Source organism: Gracilinanus agilis, chromosome 1 (assembly GCF_016433145.1).
Source record: "Gracilinanus agilis isolate LMUSP501 chromosome 1, AgileGrace, whole genome shotgun sequence".
Classification (NCBI taxonomy): Eukaryota; Metazoa; Chordata; class Mammalia; order Didelphimorphia; family Didelphidae; genus Gracilinanus; species Gracilinanus agilis.
The window spans coordinates 136,209,535-136,228,631 of NC_058130.1; the positions used below are offsets into that span (position 1 = coordinate 136,209,535).

The following is a 19,097-nucleotide window of genomic DNA, read 5'->3' on the forward strand; positions in this document are numbered from 1 at the left end:
AGGCTTATATATACATACAACAGAAGTAGCAAATTTCCAAAAGATTGGGTATGCCTCTTTGGCTCTTTTTTTGAATTTATTTATTTATTTTGGGGGGGGGGTCATGAAGGGATGAAGCTGTAATGGGGAGCATTATCTTTTGTGTCTTAAGATATATGCATACAGGCATTCAGGAAATACGTGAAAGATTTTTCTGTCAGTCTTCTCATCATTGCTGCCAAATCTATCTTCATCAGCTGAATCCATTGTGTTTATGCTGGCATGTGCCTTCTTTTTAAAAGAAATTTTCTGTGGAAAATCAGATTGTGTCTGTCAAATCTGGAAGGTTATACTTTCTGGACATATTTGGTAATACCTTTTTGGCAATAAATTGCTTAAGACTGTCATATTTGTTATTTAAATGGAAATTTTAAAACATCATTTGGAACAATTGGAAAAGTTAACTTTCTTTGGTCTTTTGGTTTGGAGCAGAATACACACAAACACATGAAATTCATGATACCTCCAAAATTTGCTTAATAATCCCACATCCTCTCCCAATTAACTGTATTTAATGTCACTTTAATATTTTTCTGTCAAAAATACATTTGCTTATTTTATTTATATATTTTTAAACAGAACCACCTCAGTGTGTTTGCAGTGGTTAACCCACTTGCTTCAAGTATAACCTCCAGTATAACTTCTAGTCTGGCTTCCAGTATTGGATCAGGTAGTTCATCCCCTACAACTCTGTCAGCTATCAATGCCAAAGCTCTCCCGTTCTACCCTCCGAGTAATACAGTTGAATCAGTAATAGGTAAGTCTAAGTGTTTCCTCTTTTTTTTCTTTTTGCATTTATGTTATGGCTTTTCAGGATTATTCTCTTTTGATAAATATTCTGGAAATGCTCATTGAAAAGTAATTTGCATTTTTTACATATGTCGATTTTAATCACATGCAGTTAAAATCAGTACCTGACTTAACCTCACCATAAAGTTAAAAAATTGTATTTATATCATCATTTAGTCCTTTTAAGTCCTCCTTCTAAAATAATACCCGCCTAACAATAAAATCCATATTATACAATAGATGAGAAACTTATAACTGCTAAATTTATGTGATTTTAGCATAATTAATTTGTGATCATAAATCTTAAAAGCATCAAACTGACCTATATACGAAAAACTGAAGGTGATCTCTTTGGCCTATGGGAAGGGATTCAGTGTGTAATTAGTATTCTGCCATTTCCAGCATCCTGGCATGTTCTCTGGGTCCATATTTTTACTGGAGTAGAAAAGGATGATAGTAGGAGTAAATATCAGATTAAATTCCAGGAGCTAACCCAAAAGAGACTAACCATGGCCCTCTCTCGACCAGGTTTAATCTTGTGTTGAAACCAGTGTTCAGTTTGTCTCCATCCTCTTTAACTTGTCCTAAGCATTTTCATGACCAAGATTTGAAAAATAGAATTATGACCCTGCTTCTCTATGAACAGGTTTAGCAGTAGAACTGAGCCTGGTAGTCATCCAGGACAGGTGGGTTTTTATGTTTGTTTTTTTCAAGGAAGAAATTGTGGTTGAGACATTTACTATCAATTAATGATCTTTTTCATACCTTGGAGATAGAAAAACTGAACAATTCTATGTAGTAATAGTACGTTTTCTTATTTATGCACCACTTTACAATTTAAAGAGCCCTGTAGCCAATAGTCTGTGACATAGGTAGTATTAGCTTTATTTTACAAAAGAGGAAACAGCATCAGAGAGATTGGATAATTTGCCCAATATAAGTGACAGAACCAGAACTAGAATCAAGTTCTCTTTGATCTTAGTACTTTCTACTACAAAACTATACTTCCCTACTTAAACCATCTTATCTAGCCCAGGAGATATACTGGTGAACCATTAATTCATCTTAACATTTTTAGACACCTAGCCTATGCAAAACATTGTTCTAGTTGTGATAAGTACAAAGATAATTAAGAAAACATATTTGTTTTAGAAAGTTAGTGTCTGAGGCCAAATTTGAACTCAGGAAGATGAATTTTCCTGACTTCAAGTCCAGCACTCTATCCACTCTGCCCCCTAGCTGCCCCAAAAACCTTTTTGGCCTTTTTATATGAAGATCCAGCCTTTTTATAGGAGACAGTGATTATAAGTGGGGGACTATCATGTAAAAACATTTATCTTAATTCTGACCAACAAAATTTGTAATAACCCATCTGAGGACTCTTTTGCAGGACAGAGCATTTACTTTTAATACATTTAAAAAGAAGCAGATAATATTTTCTAGAGTATTCAGATTGGTTTTAAAGGGCCTTGGAAATCAGAATATTTATCAGCCAACCTATGTGGTAGTAGCAAATTTAAAGAGTCCTACACCCAGCAAGTCTATGTAATTTTCATACACTTCCCTTGTGAAGTATTCAGATCGCAGAATATTTTAAAATAACCCTTTTGTTGAATATATTTTACCCACTGTGGACCAGTGACATTTTGAAAGACTGAAAATCAGTAGAATGTCAGATTACATGTTAGGAACATGTCTACAGTATTTAGTTTTTTCATCATTATTTATTCATAGATGGATTTATTCTAATAATATACTTTCTTTTAATGTAGTATCAGATTGCCTAGAATATGCTCTTATATCTGTTATAAGCTCTTTATGAAGTGTTTTCACTAAGCTTTTTTTATATTTTATCTTTATTTTATTTTAATAACAAATTTCCACATAGGTTTTCCAAAGTTATATGATTCATGTTGTCTCTCTTCCCCTGCCCCCCCCCCTTCAGTTGACAAGCAATTCAGTCTAGGTTATACATGTCTGATCATATAAAACATTTCCATATTAATCATTTTAAAAATGAATAATCTTCTAAAATAAAAACCCCAAATCATATACCCTAAAAAACAAGTGAAAAAACATGTTTTCATCTATCTGTGCTCTACTCTTAAGAGTTTTTGCTAAAATATTTGGGCATAATTGGTTTAAAATACATTTTTTTCTTGGCTTATTTTTAAGAAATATGTATTATCAAGAACTGCAGTTTTTATTTGGGGAAGCATCATGGCAAGATATCTTCAGATTTTTGTCTCTGTTTCCATGATCATCTGACCCATTGCTAGTTAGCTCTTTGTATGGAAAATTGTACTCAAAATGCCCTATTTCCTTTTGAGCCTTCTACTTCTAAGGAAAAATCAAAGATGCAGTAACTACCTGTATAAATTCTTCTGAGAAAAATAATAGCACGTTGATATTTCTGTATTAAAACTTAGAGCCTTCTCACATATATTATATTCATTCTCATGGGAAAATTATAAATTTCATGTGTATGTCATTATTTAAAGCCAAACAAAAATTTTTAAGCAAATGAAGGGTGCCTTGTCTTTGTCACTTGTACTTGAAATTGAGAGGAAAAAGACGTTGCTTATTAAAGAAATTTATTTTTGTTGTTCACTTGTTTGAATCACATCAGACTCTGTGACCTCATTTGGAATTTCCTTGGCAGAGATACTGGAGTGGTTTGCCATTTTCAACTCACTTTAGAGGTGAGGAACAGAGGCAAACAGTGAAGTAACTTGCCCAGGGTCATATAGCTAGTAAGTGTCTCAGGTCAAATTTGAACTTGGGAAGAATAATAATCTTCCTGACTTCAGACCCAGTACACTACCCACTATGCCATCTAGCTGCCCCAAGAACCTTTTTGGCCTCTTTATATATAAAGATCCAGCTTGTTATGGAAGACAGTCTTAAGTGAGGGGCTATCATGTGAAAACCTTTGATCTTAATAATTCTGAACCATAGAATTTGTAATGACTCAGCTGAGGACTCTTTTGTAGCACAGAGCATTTACATACATTACATACATTACATACATTGAAAAAGAAGCAGATCATTGACCTGGGAAAACCTGCATTTTTCCCTTAGAATTGTTGACTTTGTACTCTGGTGGTCAACATATACTCTGTATATGGGAGCATATTAACACTTTGTGTTTTCAAAAGGTCTATATTTCATTAACTTATACATTTTGCATAATCTCCTGACAAATAATTTAATTGCAAAATAGAATTAGACTTATACAAGTTTTCTAGGTCTCATATAAAATAAATAATATAAAAGTTCACTTTGGACTTAAAATTATAACTGGTTATTTGAAATTGGCTACATTTTTCCTTTTTCAATAAAATTTTTATTTCAAAGTTCTTATTGTGGGATTATAGGTTTAGAACTGGAAGGATCTTAGGGGTCATCAAGTCCAACCCCCTCATTTTGTAAATGAAGTAACAGGCTCAGAGAAGTTATTTGGCTTGCCCTTGACAATTCTCATTTTTCCTCTTATACTCCTACCCATCCTTCAAGGCCCAGATAAAACTTTCTTTGTGAAACCTTCCTTCACCTGTCTTGAAAGTTCATTTATCCCATCCTTTGAATTCCTATAGCATTATATCTCCCTAATGATAAGGATCATATCATATATTTTGTGTATCCTCAACATCCAGTGCACCTTTGTACATAACAACAACTAAAGAGTGGAATTTGTTCCATTTTATCTATTTGGGGGGGGGGGGTTATTACTTGGTTTTAAAGCCAATTCTAGTCCAGCAGTTTCACTTGATTACTTTGAGGATTGTCTTTCAGTAGGCTTAGATAAACAGACATTCTTATACAAACCACTAATGGTTTGTTTTGCTCAGAAGTAAATTTTGCTCAGACTAGTGTTGTTTTAGAAAAATAATGTTTTCCTTCATCTCCCCAAGAATAGTAAGGTTTAGCAATTTTACTTAGTCTGTATTTTTCTTAGCATATTTCCTTGCTTTTACACAGTTTTATCCAGAAAAGACTAACTAATGGCAACTTATGAAGAGTTAACGCTTGTATAGAATGAAATGTTAGATACTCAGTAGAAAGCTTTTCTATTTAATGAGCATAATAAATTTTTCTTTATATTCTACATATACATATAACTATACATACACAGATATAAGTGTATTCAAAAATTTAGTCTAGAAAGTATAGAATAGGATGCATCCCAGAATTATTCTGCATTTCTTTGGATGGACTCATTTGAGTTTTACTTGTTAATTTTATTTTCCTGTGCTGTCTCAAACAAATTACTGAACAAAAATGCCAATAATCTGTGAAGTTCATTAATAGGGACAAAAGCTGGAAAACAGTTTTCAGTCCATTTCTAACTTGCAGTTACTGTTAAATGTACCAAAAGGAATCAGATTTTGGAGGCAACATGAAAAGTGCTATAAATGATTAGCCAGAGGCCTGATCTGTGATGAATGCAGAGTTGAGAAGAGGAGAGGGCTAATCAGAAGTCTGATATTTGATTTGGGTGGGGAGATATTGGAATTGAGGCAGAACCAGCCTCACTGATACTAATATTTGCATTGATTATGTATTAGTAGTTAGAGTGGAATAGAATTCAAATTGTTGCTTGGAACATAAGTATAGAGGAACATAAACAGTTGACAAGGAATCCAGAGTTGGAACTGGAGAGAGATTTTGGAAGCTGTTGTTCAGAAGCAAAAAACAAAAGAAAGAGAAACTGACTTGTGGTTGCCAGTAAGAGTCTCAAAAGGAAGAAGTGTTTGGGAAACAAACTTGGGATTATTCCTAGTGAGCAGATGAAGCCTTTGAAAGACCTGCTAAGGAAGATGTTGAACCCCCCCCCAAAAAAAAAAAAAAAAAAGGTAAGTTTAAAAGCAGGCAAGGTGAACCACAAGCTGTTTTATTCTAGCAGGTTGAATGGTAGAGGTATCTAATAGGGGAGAAGGTACAGGATGAGAAAGAATAAATATTATCAAAGGTTCAAAATAAGAGGCATAGGGGGAAGCTGGGTGGCTCAATGGATTGAGAGCTGGGCCCAGAAATGGGTTCAAATCTAGACTCAGACATTTCCTAGCTGTGTGACCCTGGGCAGGTCACTTAACTCCCATTGCTTAGCCCTTACCACTCTTCTGCCTTGTAACCAATACATAGTATTGATTCTAAGATGGAAGGTAAGGATTATTAAAAACAAATAAACAAAATAAGAGGCATACAAAAACAAGATCTAGATTGATATAGTAACCTTGAGAACAGTGTATGAGGGTGGGGAAAATACACATTGTCAAAGGTAATGTTTCCTCTGTTGCAAAATGCATAGTTGAACCTTTAAATTAGTTGGCAGAATAATAATTTAGTATGCAAAGCACTCTGGATATAAAGGCAAAAATGGAATTATCCCTGCTTTAGTTATATTTTGCTGGAGGCTGTGAGTGGCATACTTGGATGCAGATAAGTAAGTATAGGGTTAATTTGAGGATGGAGAGAAGGGATTAAAACAGGTTGATTAGGAAAGGCTTCATAGAGGAGATATTACCTGACTTGAATCATGAAACACTTTGATTTTCATTGAAAAGAATAATGGCATATAGAAATTCAAGCTAAAAAATTCAGAAATAGAGGCGGAAGCTTACTTGCTACTTGGAGTGATGGGTAGGTTTGGGCAGCTCTCTGGGTAATTGCAAGAGTCCTGAACTGAGGGACTGAAATGTTGATTCTTGTATTGATTTTGGAAATTAAGAGACTATTGTCAAAATTCCCAAAGTATTCTTTACTCAACTTTGGGAATACCACATAGTATCTCAATATAGCTTGACCTTATTCCATGGAAGTGCCATAAAGAGATCAGGAACTCTATTGCTGTAGTTCTTATTGGCCCTTGGAAGCCTAAGTTAAATGGCAATAAGTTTGGAGACTACAGTTTATGATAACATAATCTCTTGCATCTTCAAGTTTCCAGAGTAGAAAGAGAATGGAATTTTAAATAAAAAGACCTAGGCTTGAATCTTGGGTCTGCCATTTACTTGTATGACTTCAAATAATTAACTTCACCTCTGGTTCTTAGTTTCCTCATCTGAAAAATGAGAATATTGTACTTGATGACCTCAGACTTTTTTCAACTCCAAAATGATCATCTTATTCTGTTATTCAGTTATTCTGAACTTCACAAACACTAAATAAGATGAACATTTCCATATATAAAGGAGAATATAAAAAAGCTACATATCTGCATTATGAATACAGCTTGCTTTTCCAAGTATATAATAAATTCAGCTTTTTTTTTTCAAAGCTGACCTGCTTGGCTCTTGTTTGTTTGTTGTTCTTATTGATCTTTTATGTATTCTGTTCTGTGCATTTTAAAATTGCTTTAATGACTCCTTATTTTCTAAATTTTTCCTCTTTTGGTAACCCTGTTGCTAAACTACTATTCCCCCTTCTTCTCCCCCAGGTTCCCCTCTGTCCCCATTTAAAAGAAGAAAAACAAAACTCCTGTATCTGATTTATATTATAAACTAAACAAATTATCATATCTTCATATTATCCCTGTCCAGAAATACATGTTTCATTCTGCATCGTAAATTTATCATTTTTCTTTTGGGAGATATGTAGTATATTTCCTTGCTATTCCTGTAGAATTAAAGGCTGATCATTATATTGATCAGAGTTCCTAAGTCTTTTAGTTGTTTTCTTTGCCATGTGGTTGTTTATTGTTTAAATTATTTTCTGGGTTCTACTTTATTCTTCATCAGTTCATACAAGCTTCCCCAAATTTATCTGAAATAATTCCTTTTATCATTTCTAATGAGGGAATAATATTCCATTATATTCATATGCTATAATTTGTTCGGCTTTTCCCCAGCTGATGGGCACTCCTTTAGTTGCAGCTCTTTGTCATTTCAAAAAGAGCAGGTTCATATAAATGTGCCTTTTCTTCCATGATTAATGTCATGTTAGGTGGTATGGGAGGTTCCAAGGAAACTATTGTCAACCAAATTACCTAAAATGCCTAAACAACATAATATAGTGAATTAGGAATTAAAATTAGGAAGTCAGAAGTTAAATCTCCTGCCTGACTCTTATATAGTATGATTGGGTAATGTTATTTTACCTTTCTGAGCCCCCATTTCCTTATATGTAAAACAGAGATAATACTTTTAGCATCTCCCTCATAGAGATATAGGGATTACAGTATGTAAAATGTTTTGCTAACTTTAAAAGTGCTATATAAATGCACTCATAAAACAATTAGAGGCTGATGTAAGATAACAAAATATGTGCTAAGCAATGTGCTAGTGTAATAGAAATTCAGAAAAAATATCAGTGTGGCCTCTAGTGTTTTGGAAAGACTACTTACAAGACTTTGTATTTGAGCTGGCTTTTAAAAGTAATATAGAGGGGGCAGCTGGGTAGCTCAGTGGATTGAGAGCCAGGCCTAGAGACAGGAGGTCCTAGGTTCAAATCTAGTCTCAGTCACTTCCCAGCTGTGTGACCCTGGGCAAGTCATTTGACCCCCATTGCCCACTCTTACCACTCTTCCATCAAGGAGCCAATACACAGAAGTTAAGGGTTTAAAAAAAAAATAAAAGTAATATAGGGTTTAAAAAAATAAAAGTAATATAGGATTTAAATTGGTAGAGAGGAGAATTTGAATTTGTAGATAAGATTGGGTAGAAGGAGCCAGTTGCTGCTGTCACTTAACCAAGTTGAGGAATACAAGGGCTGCTAGAAGACTGTTATAAATGTTTGAGGAAGAGATGATGAACAGTGGAGCAGAGGTATGTAAAATGCATCCTTTTCTTTCTTATCCTCCTTTTCTGTCTCATGTATACATTCCCTCTAGGAGTTCTTCCATTTCATGACATTGAGCTTCTTTTTCTGAATTAATGGTCTTTATATTCAGAGATCTAATAGTGCACAAATCACTTTGCTTCTCTGTGCCTCAGTTGTCTAACTTATAAAAATGAGGGTTTCAAGCTGTTATATCTAAGGCCCCTTATAGCTCTAATATTTTTGTTTGGTTTTCAGTGTTTTAGTGACAGAGACATCCAAGTAGAGAATTCCTTTAGGCAGTTGAAAATACGGAATTGGAACTTAGTTGACAAGTTAGAGAAGTCAGTTATTTATCAGTTCAGTTGTTGTGGTAACACATTAAGAGAAAGTGTGTTTGGAGACAGAAGGCCAAGGAGTAAACCTTGAGCCACACATAGAGTTTGATGAATAATAGCCCAGAAGGTGCTATCAGAGGAGTAGAAGTGCTTTTGGTGGTAGGTGGTAGTTGTGGTAGTGAAAATCTGGGAGAGTGAAATGTCATAAAAACCAAAGATACAGTCTTGAGAAGCTCGAGCTGATGTCACACCAGTGTTAGATGTAGCAATAGCAGTCAAAAATAAGGACTAAAATAAGAATGATTAGGTTTATGTAGAAAAAAGTTACTCTTCTTGGAGAGAACACTATCTATGGAGTGGTAGAATTAGGAATCGAAACTGTAAGGGATCTAGGAGGGAATAAATAGTTAGGCACTGCAAACAACATTTGAGGAATGAAAAAAAGAATAGGATGGTAGGTGACAAGGGTAGAAGGTGTCATGGGAAGAGTTTTGTTTAGGATTTTGAGGACCCAAGATTACTTGAAGACTGAAAAAAAAGGACTCAGTGGAGAAGAGATTTATGTTCTTTCAGTGTAACTCATAGTTTTCTTGTGAAAATGTGGCTTGTACATATTCAGTAAAGATTTGAATTGAATGTGGAATACTACTTTGGTACTTGAAGGATTTATAATTTTATAAATGTGGCTATACCTTGTCTGTTGATGCATCATAACCCCTCTACAATTCAATAGCTAACAACCTTTATGATTGCCTAGTGCTTTCCATAAACTTATGTCCCTTGAACCAAACAAAAACCCAGTGAAGTAGGTGCTATACCGATTTTACAGAATAGAAAATATGCTGAGTGAGGGTAAGGTTGGTGTCCCAGAGTCTCAAAACTAATAAGTGTTTGAGATAGAATTCAAACCTGGGTCTTAAGGAATCTGGGTCTATAACATTCTTCATAGGCTGCATGTGCTTGTTCATTGATTCATTGGTCCAAGATTTGCTGTTTCCCAGTGACTCCTCTGACCTTTACTAATAGAGCTCTATCTTCTAACAAAGAAGTACAGCTAAGTAAAACAGACTAAAACTTTTGAACTTTATATTTTAAAAGATCTATGCACATTCTTTCTACTATTATTTTTTGGATTTTTATGTATTGATTTAGTGAATGTCACAGATAAAGCAAACAATTATAAAGCATTTAGTTCATCACCCTCATGTCAACATGATAAAGAACCGCTCTGAACTTGCTAAACTGGTTTTTGAACGGCTGGCACAGTCTCTCAGTGGGCCCATTCTTGAAGCCTTTACAAGTTCTGTACATTCTGCACTTTCCTGGCTTTGTCCTCTAGGACCTAGAGAATCAAATGATGACTTTAATAGAAAATATTAATTCTCCTAGAGATAAAATGAGAACTGATCATTTTCAAATTCAGAAAATATGGTAGGATCCCAAAATCAGCATTTGCAATTGAGGCTATTAAAATGCTTTCCAAAGTTGCCATTCACTTTTGTACATATTTGTTTGCCTAACATGTCACCACGGGTTTGTTTGATTATTGGTCTTGTAGGTTTGTGAATATTATGCTGTTGTATCTCAGAGTTAATATGGTAGATTCTCTCAGAATGAGCCATGTATAAAAGTTCATGATGCAACCAGTGTATTTGAATTCATTGGCAGAGGGCTGTGCCTCCAGTCATGTGATCGGAGGTTGCTGTGATTAGCTGGTACGTTTGCAGGATTCTATGTTTAAATTGGTGTGTAGAGGAGGAGGAGAGGCTGCAGACAGTGAGTCAGCAGTTAGGGCTGGTAAGCTTTCTTAATTTCTTTTTAAAAACTAATTCAAAAATTTTATCAAATAAATGTTTTTAAGGCATAATTTGTTTTTCATTAATCTGCTGTGTTGATTTATAATATGCTATAGAATATCACATTGATTTTTAAATATACTTAGGATGTGGATTTTTAAAAAATGTTCAGGGTTTGGGTTTTTTTTGTTTTTGGTAATTGAAACCTTGTAAAACCTCTCACAGTGATTTTAAGATTTGTAAGGAAGACAAATCTTAACTGAATAGGTTTCAATCTATAGATTGGAACATTGCTCTAGTATTAGCAAATAATTTTGTATTCAAACCTTACATCTCAGTTTTAGTTTAGTAAGATTTTTCAAGTGTGAAGATAGCATTTTAGATATCAGGGTAAGAAAGCAGTGTTTAAATAGCTTTGGGTCATTATGAAACCTTTTCCAGTTTTATTTGCATTAAAAAATCTAGATATATAAAATCCTTTATTTAAAAAATAAACTATATTAGTATGTCCTTATTATGAAGTTGCCTAATTTCCGTGGTTTCCATTAACAGAATTGATCTAGACCAGGCAGTCATAAGGTTTTGTTCCTTTCTGCTGCCATGACAGCATTTACATTAACTGACAAAGGTCTTACTCCTTGCTTGTCAGAATTATATTGTCAGAGTTGTTTAGAGCAGTACTTAGCCAGGGTGTATGAATGCAGTAGAGACAAAGGGCTGGGCTGCATGTGTACCGTTTAAGGTTAATATATTTCTGGGGAAATAAAATGTTGTATTTACTTACAGGTTTAGGGTACTGGTTACAACACAATCCCACCTTGATCACTGATATGCACAGTTTGCTTTATAGACTAAAATAAAAGCATATGTTTAATATAGTTTAAATAAGTAGATACTTCTTTCTCCCCATAAGGTGTTAGAGATAGGAGCTCTTAGCCCTTGTATTGATTCAGAAGTTGTTTCTTTTGTTTTGTTTTGTTTTTTAAAATGAAAGTGTCAATTTCAAATAACTATGAACTGTTGTACAATTTAAACAAGTTTGATTAGCCAAGTTGTTAACATTTGACAGACTCTGATATCCTGTGTTTAGCATTAAGGTTTGAAGTTTGTGTCTATGTTATGTAATGATGTGAAAGGTCTCCATGTGAGTGACTTAGATATGAAATGCTTTGGAACACAACTTGATGAATTGCAACTTGGTTTTCATAGCCTTTTGCCTAGTAGCATTTGTAAGTTCATTTAAAGAAAGAGAGTAGAATATAAATGTTTGTGTTATTTATGCATAAAATACCTGCTCATCAGTTATCAGTCTTTTCCCTTTCAGATATTGCCAGTTTTACCTGTTTCTTTCTATGTCCTCCAGAATGTCCCACTGCCCCCTAGGGATTACAGTGGGATTTAGGGTTGTTTAAAGAGCCAGCCACGCACTTCCAGGCAACAGTGTGTGCCGGCTGTATTACTCAGCACTTCCTGGCTGGTTGTCATTAATGTTGAAGTGGGTTTCCTAGTTTTTTTTTTAAGATTTTTATACTTTTGATATTGTTTTGACTCCTGAGACTTTGTCTTATAAATGGTTTTCATCTGTTTTGAAAGATTACCTTTTTAAAATTGAGCAGACCAGCAGTTCACATTTCATAAAATATTTGAGACAGTTGGATTCAGGCCAAAAAAAATATGAAGCTTAATGAAAATTCAGTTCAATTCAACAGGAATTTATTATTTGTTTATGGTATACTAGGCAGTATGAGAAGCACCAGGAATAGGGAAACAAAAATGAAAACAATTCTTCCCCTCTAGGAGCTCCTATTCTACTGGTAAGGTAGCATAATGCACAAAGATAGGTAAATTTAAAATATACACATAAAGTAATTTAGGGGAGAAATATTTCCTTAACCATTATCCATCTCTTAAGAAGATCCAGCAGGTCCTTCTTGTAGAAGGTGATACTTGCTCTGAGCCTTGGTGGGAGCTAGGAACTCTTAAGAGTAAGAAGAGAGAGGATTAAAAATCAAGAAACATGAAGAGAATAACACCTTCTAGGACAAGTAGTGAATTAAACATTTCTGGATTAGGGTTCATTATTCTTGTTTAGGCCTGATGCCATCTGTCTTCCATGCTAGTCGGCCAAAATTGCCTCAATAGTCCTCTGATCATCTAAGAAGATAGAGGTTTTAGTTGTCCGTTCTTAGTAAAATGCTTTTCTTTTCTATGGCAGTTCAGTTCCTCTGGAGATAAAAATGTAAGAATTGGTCTCTTGCATGTAGAGAGTCCTAATTTAATTTACTTCTGAGTCTCCTTTCTAGGGTAAGTTCCAGATAACCCAGTGAACTTCTATGGGAAAACTAGATGATCTCTCTAGCTTAGATTTAGTCAAAGGATTCAGATATAGCTACCCCAAGTTATTTTTTTTTAAACCTCAGACTTCTTTCTTACTAATTATCAGTTCTTAAGGCAGAAGAGCAGTAAGGGCTGGGCAGTTGGGGTTAAATAATTTGCCCAGAGTCACATAGCTGGGAAATAAATGTTTGAGGTGAAATTTGAACCCAACTCCTCCCAAACTCAAGGCCTGGCTCTCTTATCCAGTGAGTCACCTCACTGCCCCTACCCAAAGTAATCTTTAAGGTAAAACTGTTTTTTCAGTTTCTGAAAAAATAAATGGAAGCCCAGAATTTTCATCAGCTTTATTTATTAAATGGCCAACAGTATTTGGAAAAATTATTACACTTAGAAGAAACTGTTAAAGCCTTAAATCTTTTTTTTTTGATGCTTTTTTCTTTCCTACACCACTTCCATTTCTCAATAACTCCTGTGCCCCTCACTAATAGAATTCTATCTTCTAACAAAAAAGTACAAGTAAGTAAAACAGACTAAAACATTGAGCTTTATATTTTAAAAGACTTAGGTACATTCTTTCTGTTATCACTTTAAATTTTTGTGTATTGATTATATAATGTAATAGATGAAGCAAATAATTATAAAGCATTTAACCACTAGCAATAAGTAAAACATATGTAATTAGCCTTTTCCTGGCTAGGAGCCTGGCGAAATGAAACAAATTCAAGGCCTTAACACATTCCTTATTGCCAGGTTTTACTTCCTGTTCCAGTGACTTTTATAACTACAGAGTTTTTATTAATTGCTCACTAGGCTTGACCTAGACCAGCGGTTCCCAAACTTTTTTGGCCTACCGCCCCCTTTCACATACTATCACCTCCCCCAAATGCACCTGTGGCCATCACCGCCTTCCTAGATCGCTGCAGCACCCACCAGGGGGAGGTGGCTCCCACTTTGGGAGTCACTGACCTAGACTGTGACCACCAAATGGGGTTCATTGTTACAATAAAGTCTAAACAGAAATTGAAATGAGATTGCACAGTGCAAATGTCTTACTTTGGGGCAAATGGTATATGCATGTTCACAAGAAAACAAGAATTTGTGTGCCTCTTTCAGAAACCATTATTTCTATGTCATTCAGTCATGGCTGAAATCCCAAATGAGAGTCTTAAATTTCTTTCCTTACTGTCATCTATTAGAAAGACTTCTTGATCAGCTGCTGTTGACTTGGTTACAGTATGGTTTCCTTGTCCTCTAGAAATGTTTAGTCAGAACTCAGCTAGCCTGTTGCAACAGGCTAGCATTTTCTGTTCATGCCTGCCAGCCTTTAATGACAATGTTAGATACACAAAATTGGTCTTTTACCTTTTCCCTGAAGGCATTGTTCTGCCCTGCCCTCTTTCATTATGACTTCTATTGAGTCCTCTTATTTTAAGCTGATCATATGGCAATTACATTGGGAACTTTTTGATTTTCCATCTTTAAATGAATAGCCCTGTGAAATGATAAGCATAGCTTTAATCTTGATTACTGTATTTCATTGCTGCTGAGCCTCGCTTGCCTTTTGATATCAAGTTAAGTATACAAGTCTCTCTAAAGCTGTTGATTAAGAAGGTGAAGATTATTTGACGCTTTTGATCTCTCTTGCATGCTGGACAATAGCATTGGGTTTATTGGCTTTTTTTTAGAAGTGTGAAATATTTAGGTAAAAGTCAAAGCAACATAGTTGCATTTAATATTAGTTTGTATTAACTATTGAACATTGAACATGAATTACTTAAGTAGATCAAACTAATTTTTCCATAGCCACTAAAGTACTTGAAAACTTCTAAATAGACTTCTAATTGTTGAATCACCAAATGAGAATCATGTTGAAGTACCCTTCCCCCAAAAGAAACAAAAACAAAACTCTTTTATGTTTAAAGAAAGTTATCTATCAGAGAAGAAAGTCAGAATCAGTGGAAACTAGGAAGTTAATAAGTAGATTAAAATCTATAATTATCAAGAAATAAGTTTGAAAAATACTATTCTTAGAAACCTGAGAAATTTTTGCACGTTTTCCTCTGAAAGGATGAACTATAAATGACTCATTTCAACATGACTTTTGAAGAGCATGTAGATAGATAGTAATAATGGATCACAGCATATTCTAGGATACCTGAAAAATAAGTCAAAAATAGAAATGTGACCTGGCCTCTTAGGATTCAGTCAATTAGCAGATACTTAATGAGTACCTATTCGGTTCATGGTTGTTCTGGGTGGTATAGGAAATAGAGATTTATGAGTTTCTTCATCTCTCAGATGAAGGAGTTGGACTTAGTAGCTTTTGAAACCCCTTCCAACCCTTAGACTATGATTCTATAAAGATGATCTTTATATTCAAAGGGCTTACAGTTGGCCACTATTAAAAGTATTATAATAAATATTTTGATACATATGAGGCCTTTCTATCTTTGATATCCTTGGGATAAAGTGGAATGTCTGGCTAAAAGGTACAGACAATTTTAGTCACTTTCTTAGCTTAGTTCCCAGTTGTTTTCCAGAATAATTGGAACAATTCACAGCTCCACCAACAATGTACTAATGTTCCTCTCTTTTTCTAAGACCCTCTAGCATAAACTATTTTCATCTGGTGTTATTTTTGTTAATTTGCTCATTGTAAGGTAAAATCTGAATTGTTTTGATTTTCATTTCTCTTATTTGAACCAAAGGAATATACTCTCTACTAAATATGAGTGTTTTAGTGAACTACCAACTTAATGTACAAAGTAGTGTGATATGGTAGCCAAATATTATGAATATTTCTTCAGTGGCATTAAGAACAACTTATGTAAGCTGCACAGCGCCTAAAAGAGGATAGCCAAGATGATGAAGTACCTTATGCACATGGCATGTAAGGATTTGTCTATAAGAACTAAAGATGTTTAAACTGGAAAAGAGATATTCATCATCAAGTATTTAAATGGTTGTAGATTCTGCCACTAGTTCTGTACTCTGGGGACAATAGATTGTAGTTGTGAAAAGGCAGATGTAGACTTGGAAGTCAAGAAAAGCTTTCTAACAATTAAAGCTAACCATAAGTGGAATAGGCTGCCACAGGAAATGAGTTCTGTTTAATTGGAAGCCTTTAAGCATAGGCTGGGTGGATACTGGCTTCAGTTGGGGCATGTTGTAAGGATTCTGGTTGAGTTGTGATTTGGGCTAGATGTCTGCCAAGTTCCTTTCTAATTCTAAAATTCAATGACTGTGTACATTTCTGAAATGTTCACTTGGGAAGATGGAACTTCAGTTTGTGCCACCATAAATGTGCCCCTTTGTGTTCCTCAGAAATTCTTTTGTATCTGAAATCATCTCATTCATTACATTCATATATTTCCCAAACATAAGTATTTCCTCCAATATGAATGCTCTGGTGGAAGCCTCTATCATATTACTTATATATTTGGAATTACTCTGCACTATGAATTCTCACTGTTTAGGGTTAAAATTTTTGTTCTGATTACAGGCCTTCCTACAATCATTGTGCTTATCAGGTTTCTTACCTATATGAATTCTGTGATGGGAAGCTAAGGATTACTTTTTATTGAAGGCTTTCCTTTATACATTACTTTTATCTAGTTCTTTTCCAGTATGAATTACCTGATAATGAGCAAATTGTGAGCTCTGCCAGAAAGTCTTCCCATACATTACATTCATAAAATAGATACATTTCAACATGGATGCTCTGATACTGTTCAGTTCAAAAACTTCTCCATTTTCAAGATTTCTTTCTTAAATTTTCTCTCCAGTATAAATATGTCAAAAAGTTCTCATGTTTAAGGAAAGGCAAAATTTCTCACATTCATTACATCCTGAGACTTTACTTTTATGAGGTATTTTGTATGAATTCTTAAGTTTACTAAGTTTACTGGTTGAAGGGCTTTGCACATTGATTATAGTAACATAATCTTTGCTCAAATACTAACCATTACATATAGCCCCAAAAGAATTAAGCCATGTCTATCTCGATATTTGTGCTGTAAATGAACCTAGAAAACATAAAGCAGTTATTTTATATTTAATTAAAGGAAAAGATGGCCTACAGGTTCTCCTCAGAGAGGCAAATTAAGGAGTTGGGTCCTTTGCATGCCCAAAGTTAACAAAATCTTTTCATAGGAAATATGGTTATTGCTCCTTATAGTGTTTGTGATGAGTAAAAGCAAACAAACCACAGTGAAAGTAATTGCAGCTTATGTATTAACATTTGTTTCGGTAAACAAAACAGGGTAATTCTGTGAGGAACTTGGTAAGATTCTCTCCTGAATCAACATATATCTTTATACTTACTGATTTCAATACGAAGTGGGCACAGGAGTGAGTAGGAAAAGTTATAATGGAAAATATGGTTGGGGATCAAGCTCTAAAAGGGGCTCACTGACCATTCAGAACCAAATTTTTATACATCAAGAATACTTCCTTGGAGAAGAGTTTGAAGGCACTGAATATGACAGGAACCAAATTACATAATTAAAAAACAAAATGGGCTATAATAGTATCACCATGACTATAACCATGAAAATATGCTTGACTGGTTAAAGATCAAAAGTTATTTCAGAATTGGTCATATACAGTGTTCAACTGGTTAGAGCAGAAGACAATATTAATCCCAAATTAGAAGAAAAGTTAAAAATGGGAGCTATCATGTAAGATTATAGGAGTTCCAGACCTATTTGTTTAAATAAACTTTTGACTCAGAAAAACTGGAAATGGACAAAAACAGACTGACTATTACTAAATGTTAGAAAAATATTATTGATATTTCACTATAATGAAAAGGTGAATAGAACCCAATAATTGCCTCAGCCACAAAACATTTAATTGCCTTTCACAAATGGAAAAACATTTTGGCCAAAGAAAACATTGAATATAGGGCGTCCCAAAAGTCTTAGTACATTTTTATGCCTTAATAATTTCAGAATTTCAGAAGTATGAATACTACATACTTAACCCCCAAAATTGCAAGATTAATTATTTAAAATGTTTATAACTTTTTGAAATTAAAATTCAACATAACCACTACTTTGTGCTTTACATTGCACTAGTTAATTTTTTAACTTTATAAACTTCTTAGCAACTGCTGCTCTGATGGAAAGGATTGCATTTGTTTTCTTAGCCTTAAGATCATCTAAAGAATGTTTTGTTTCATACATAATAGCTTTGCTGTGACCCCATAAGAAAAAATCTAATAGAGATTTATCAAGTGACTGAGATGGCCAGTCGAGGACTTTCTTTCTCCATCTGCCAGTCTGAGAAGGTGTCATCCAGAACTATGCATGTATTGCACATGCAGTAATGTATGGTGACAGTGCCCCAGTTTGTTAAAATTTGTTTTTCAAAGTTCACAAAACTAAAAGTTTAATTTCAAACCTTATTTTTGTAATTTTTGTACCATTTGTACTTCCGAAGTTATTAAAATTTAAGGGAACAGCTAGGTTGCTCAGTGGATTGATAACCAAGCCTAGAGATGGATAGTCCTCAGTTCAAATCTAGCCTCACATTTCTTATCTGTGTGACCCTGCCTATCCCTTACTGCTCTTCTGCCTTAGAACCAATACACAGTATTGATTCTAAGATGGAAGGAAAGGGTTTAAAAATCTTCTTTTTTAAAAATCTGAATGACATCCTGTAAAGCTTTTGTTCTAGTCACAGGCCTTCCCAGAATCATTGTATTTATGGGGTTTCTTACCTACATGAATTCTATGTATATTCTTCCATAAAATGGTACAGAAGTGGATGGCAAAAACATTTGACCAGTCTTTTACCACTTGAAGTAGTTGTGATATTTGTCAGGGTGGATAATCTAACTTGCCTAACTCACTAATCCACTCTTTTCCTTAGTAGATATTAGTCATTAGTAGTTGTAGGCCAACCTGGTGGTAAATTCTCAAAAAAAGAAAGAATGAGTGAAAAAAAATAGATTAAGTGAGAACAAGTTGATGGAGAACTTCATATCAGTAGTTAAAACTGACCATTCTGAGATCATTTGTAGATGCAATTAAAAGGA

At 34.4% G+C, this 19,097-nt stretch overlaps 1 protein-coding gene across 1 annotated transcript in view; it reads left to right on the top strand.

Moving 5' to 3' along the window:
- Positions 1-19,097, top strand: part of UNKL (unk like zinc finger) — a 132,982-nt gene that overhangs the window by 94,535 nt on the left and 19,350 nt on the right. The window contains exon 11 of the mRNA XM_044657478.1: positions 619-796. Coding sequence (XP_044513413.1) covers positions 619-796 — 178 coding nt within the window. The remainder of the gene's footprint in view (positions 1-618; positions 797-19,097) is intronic.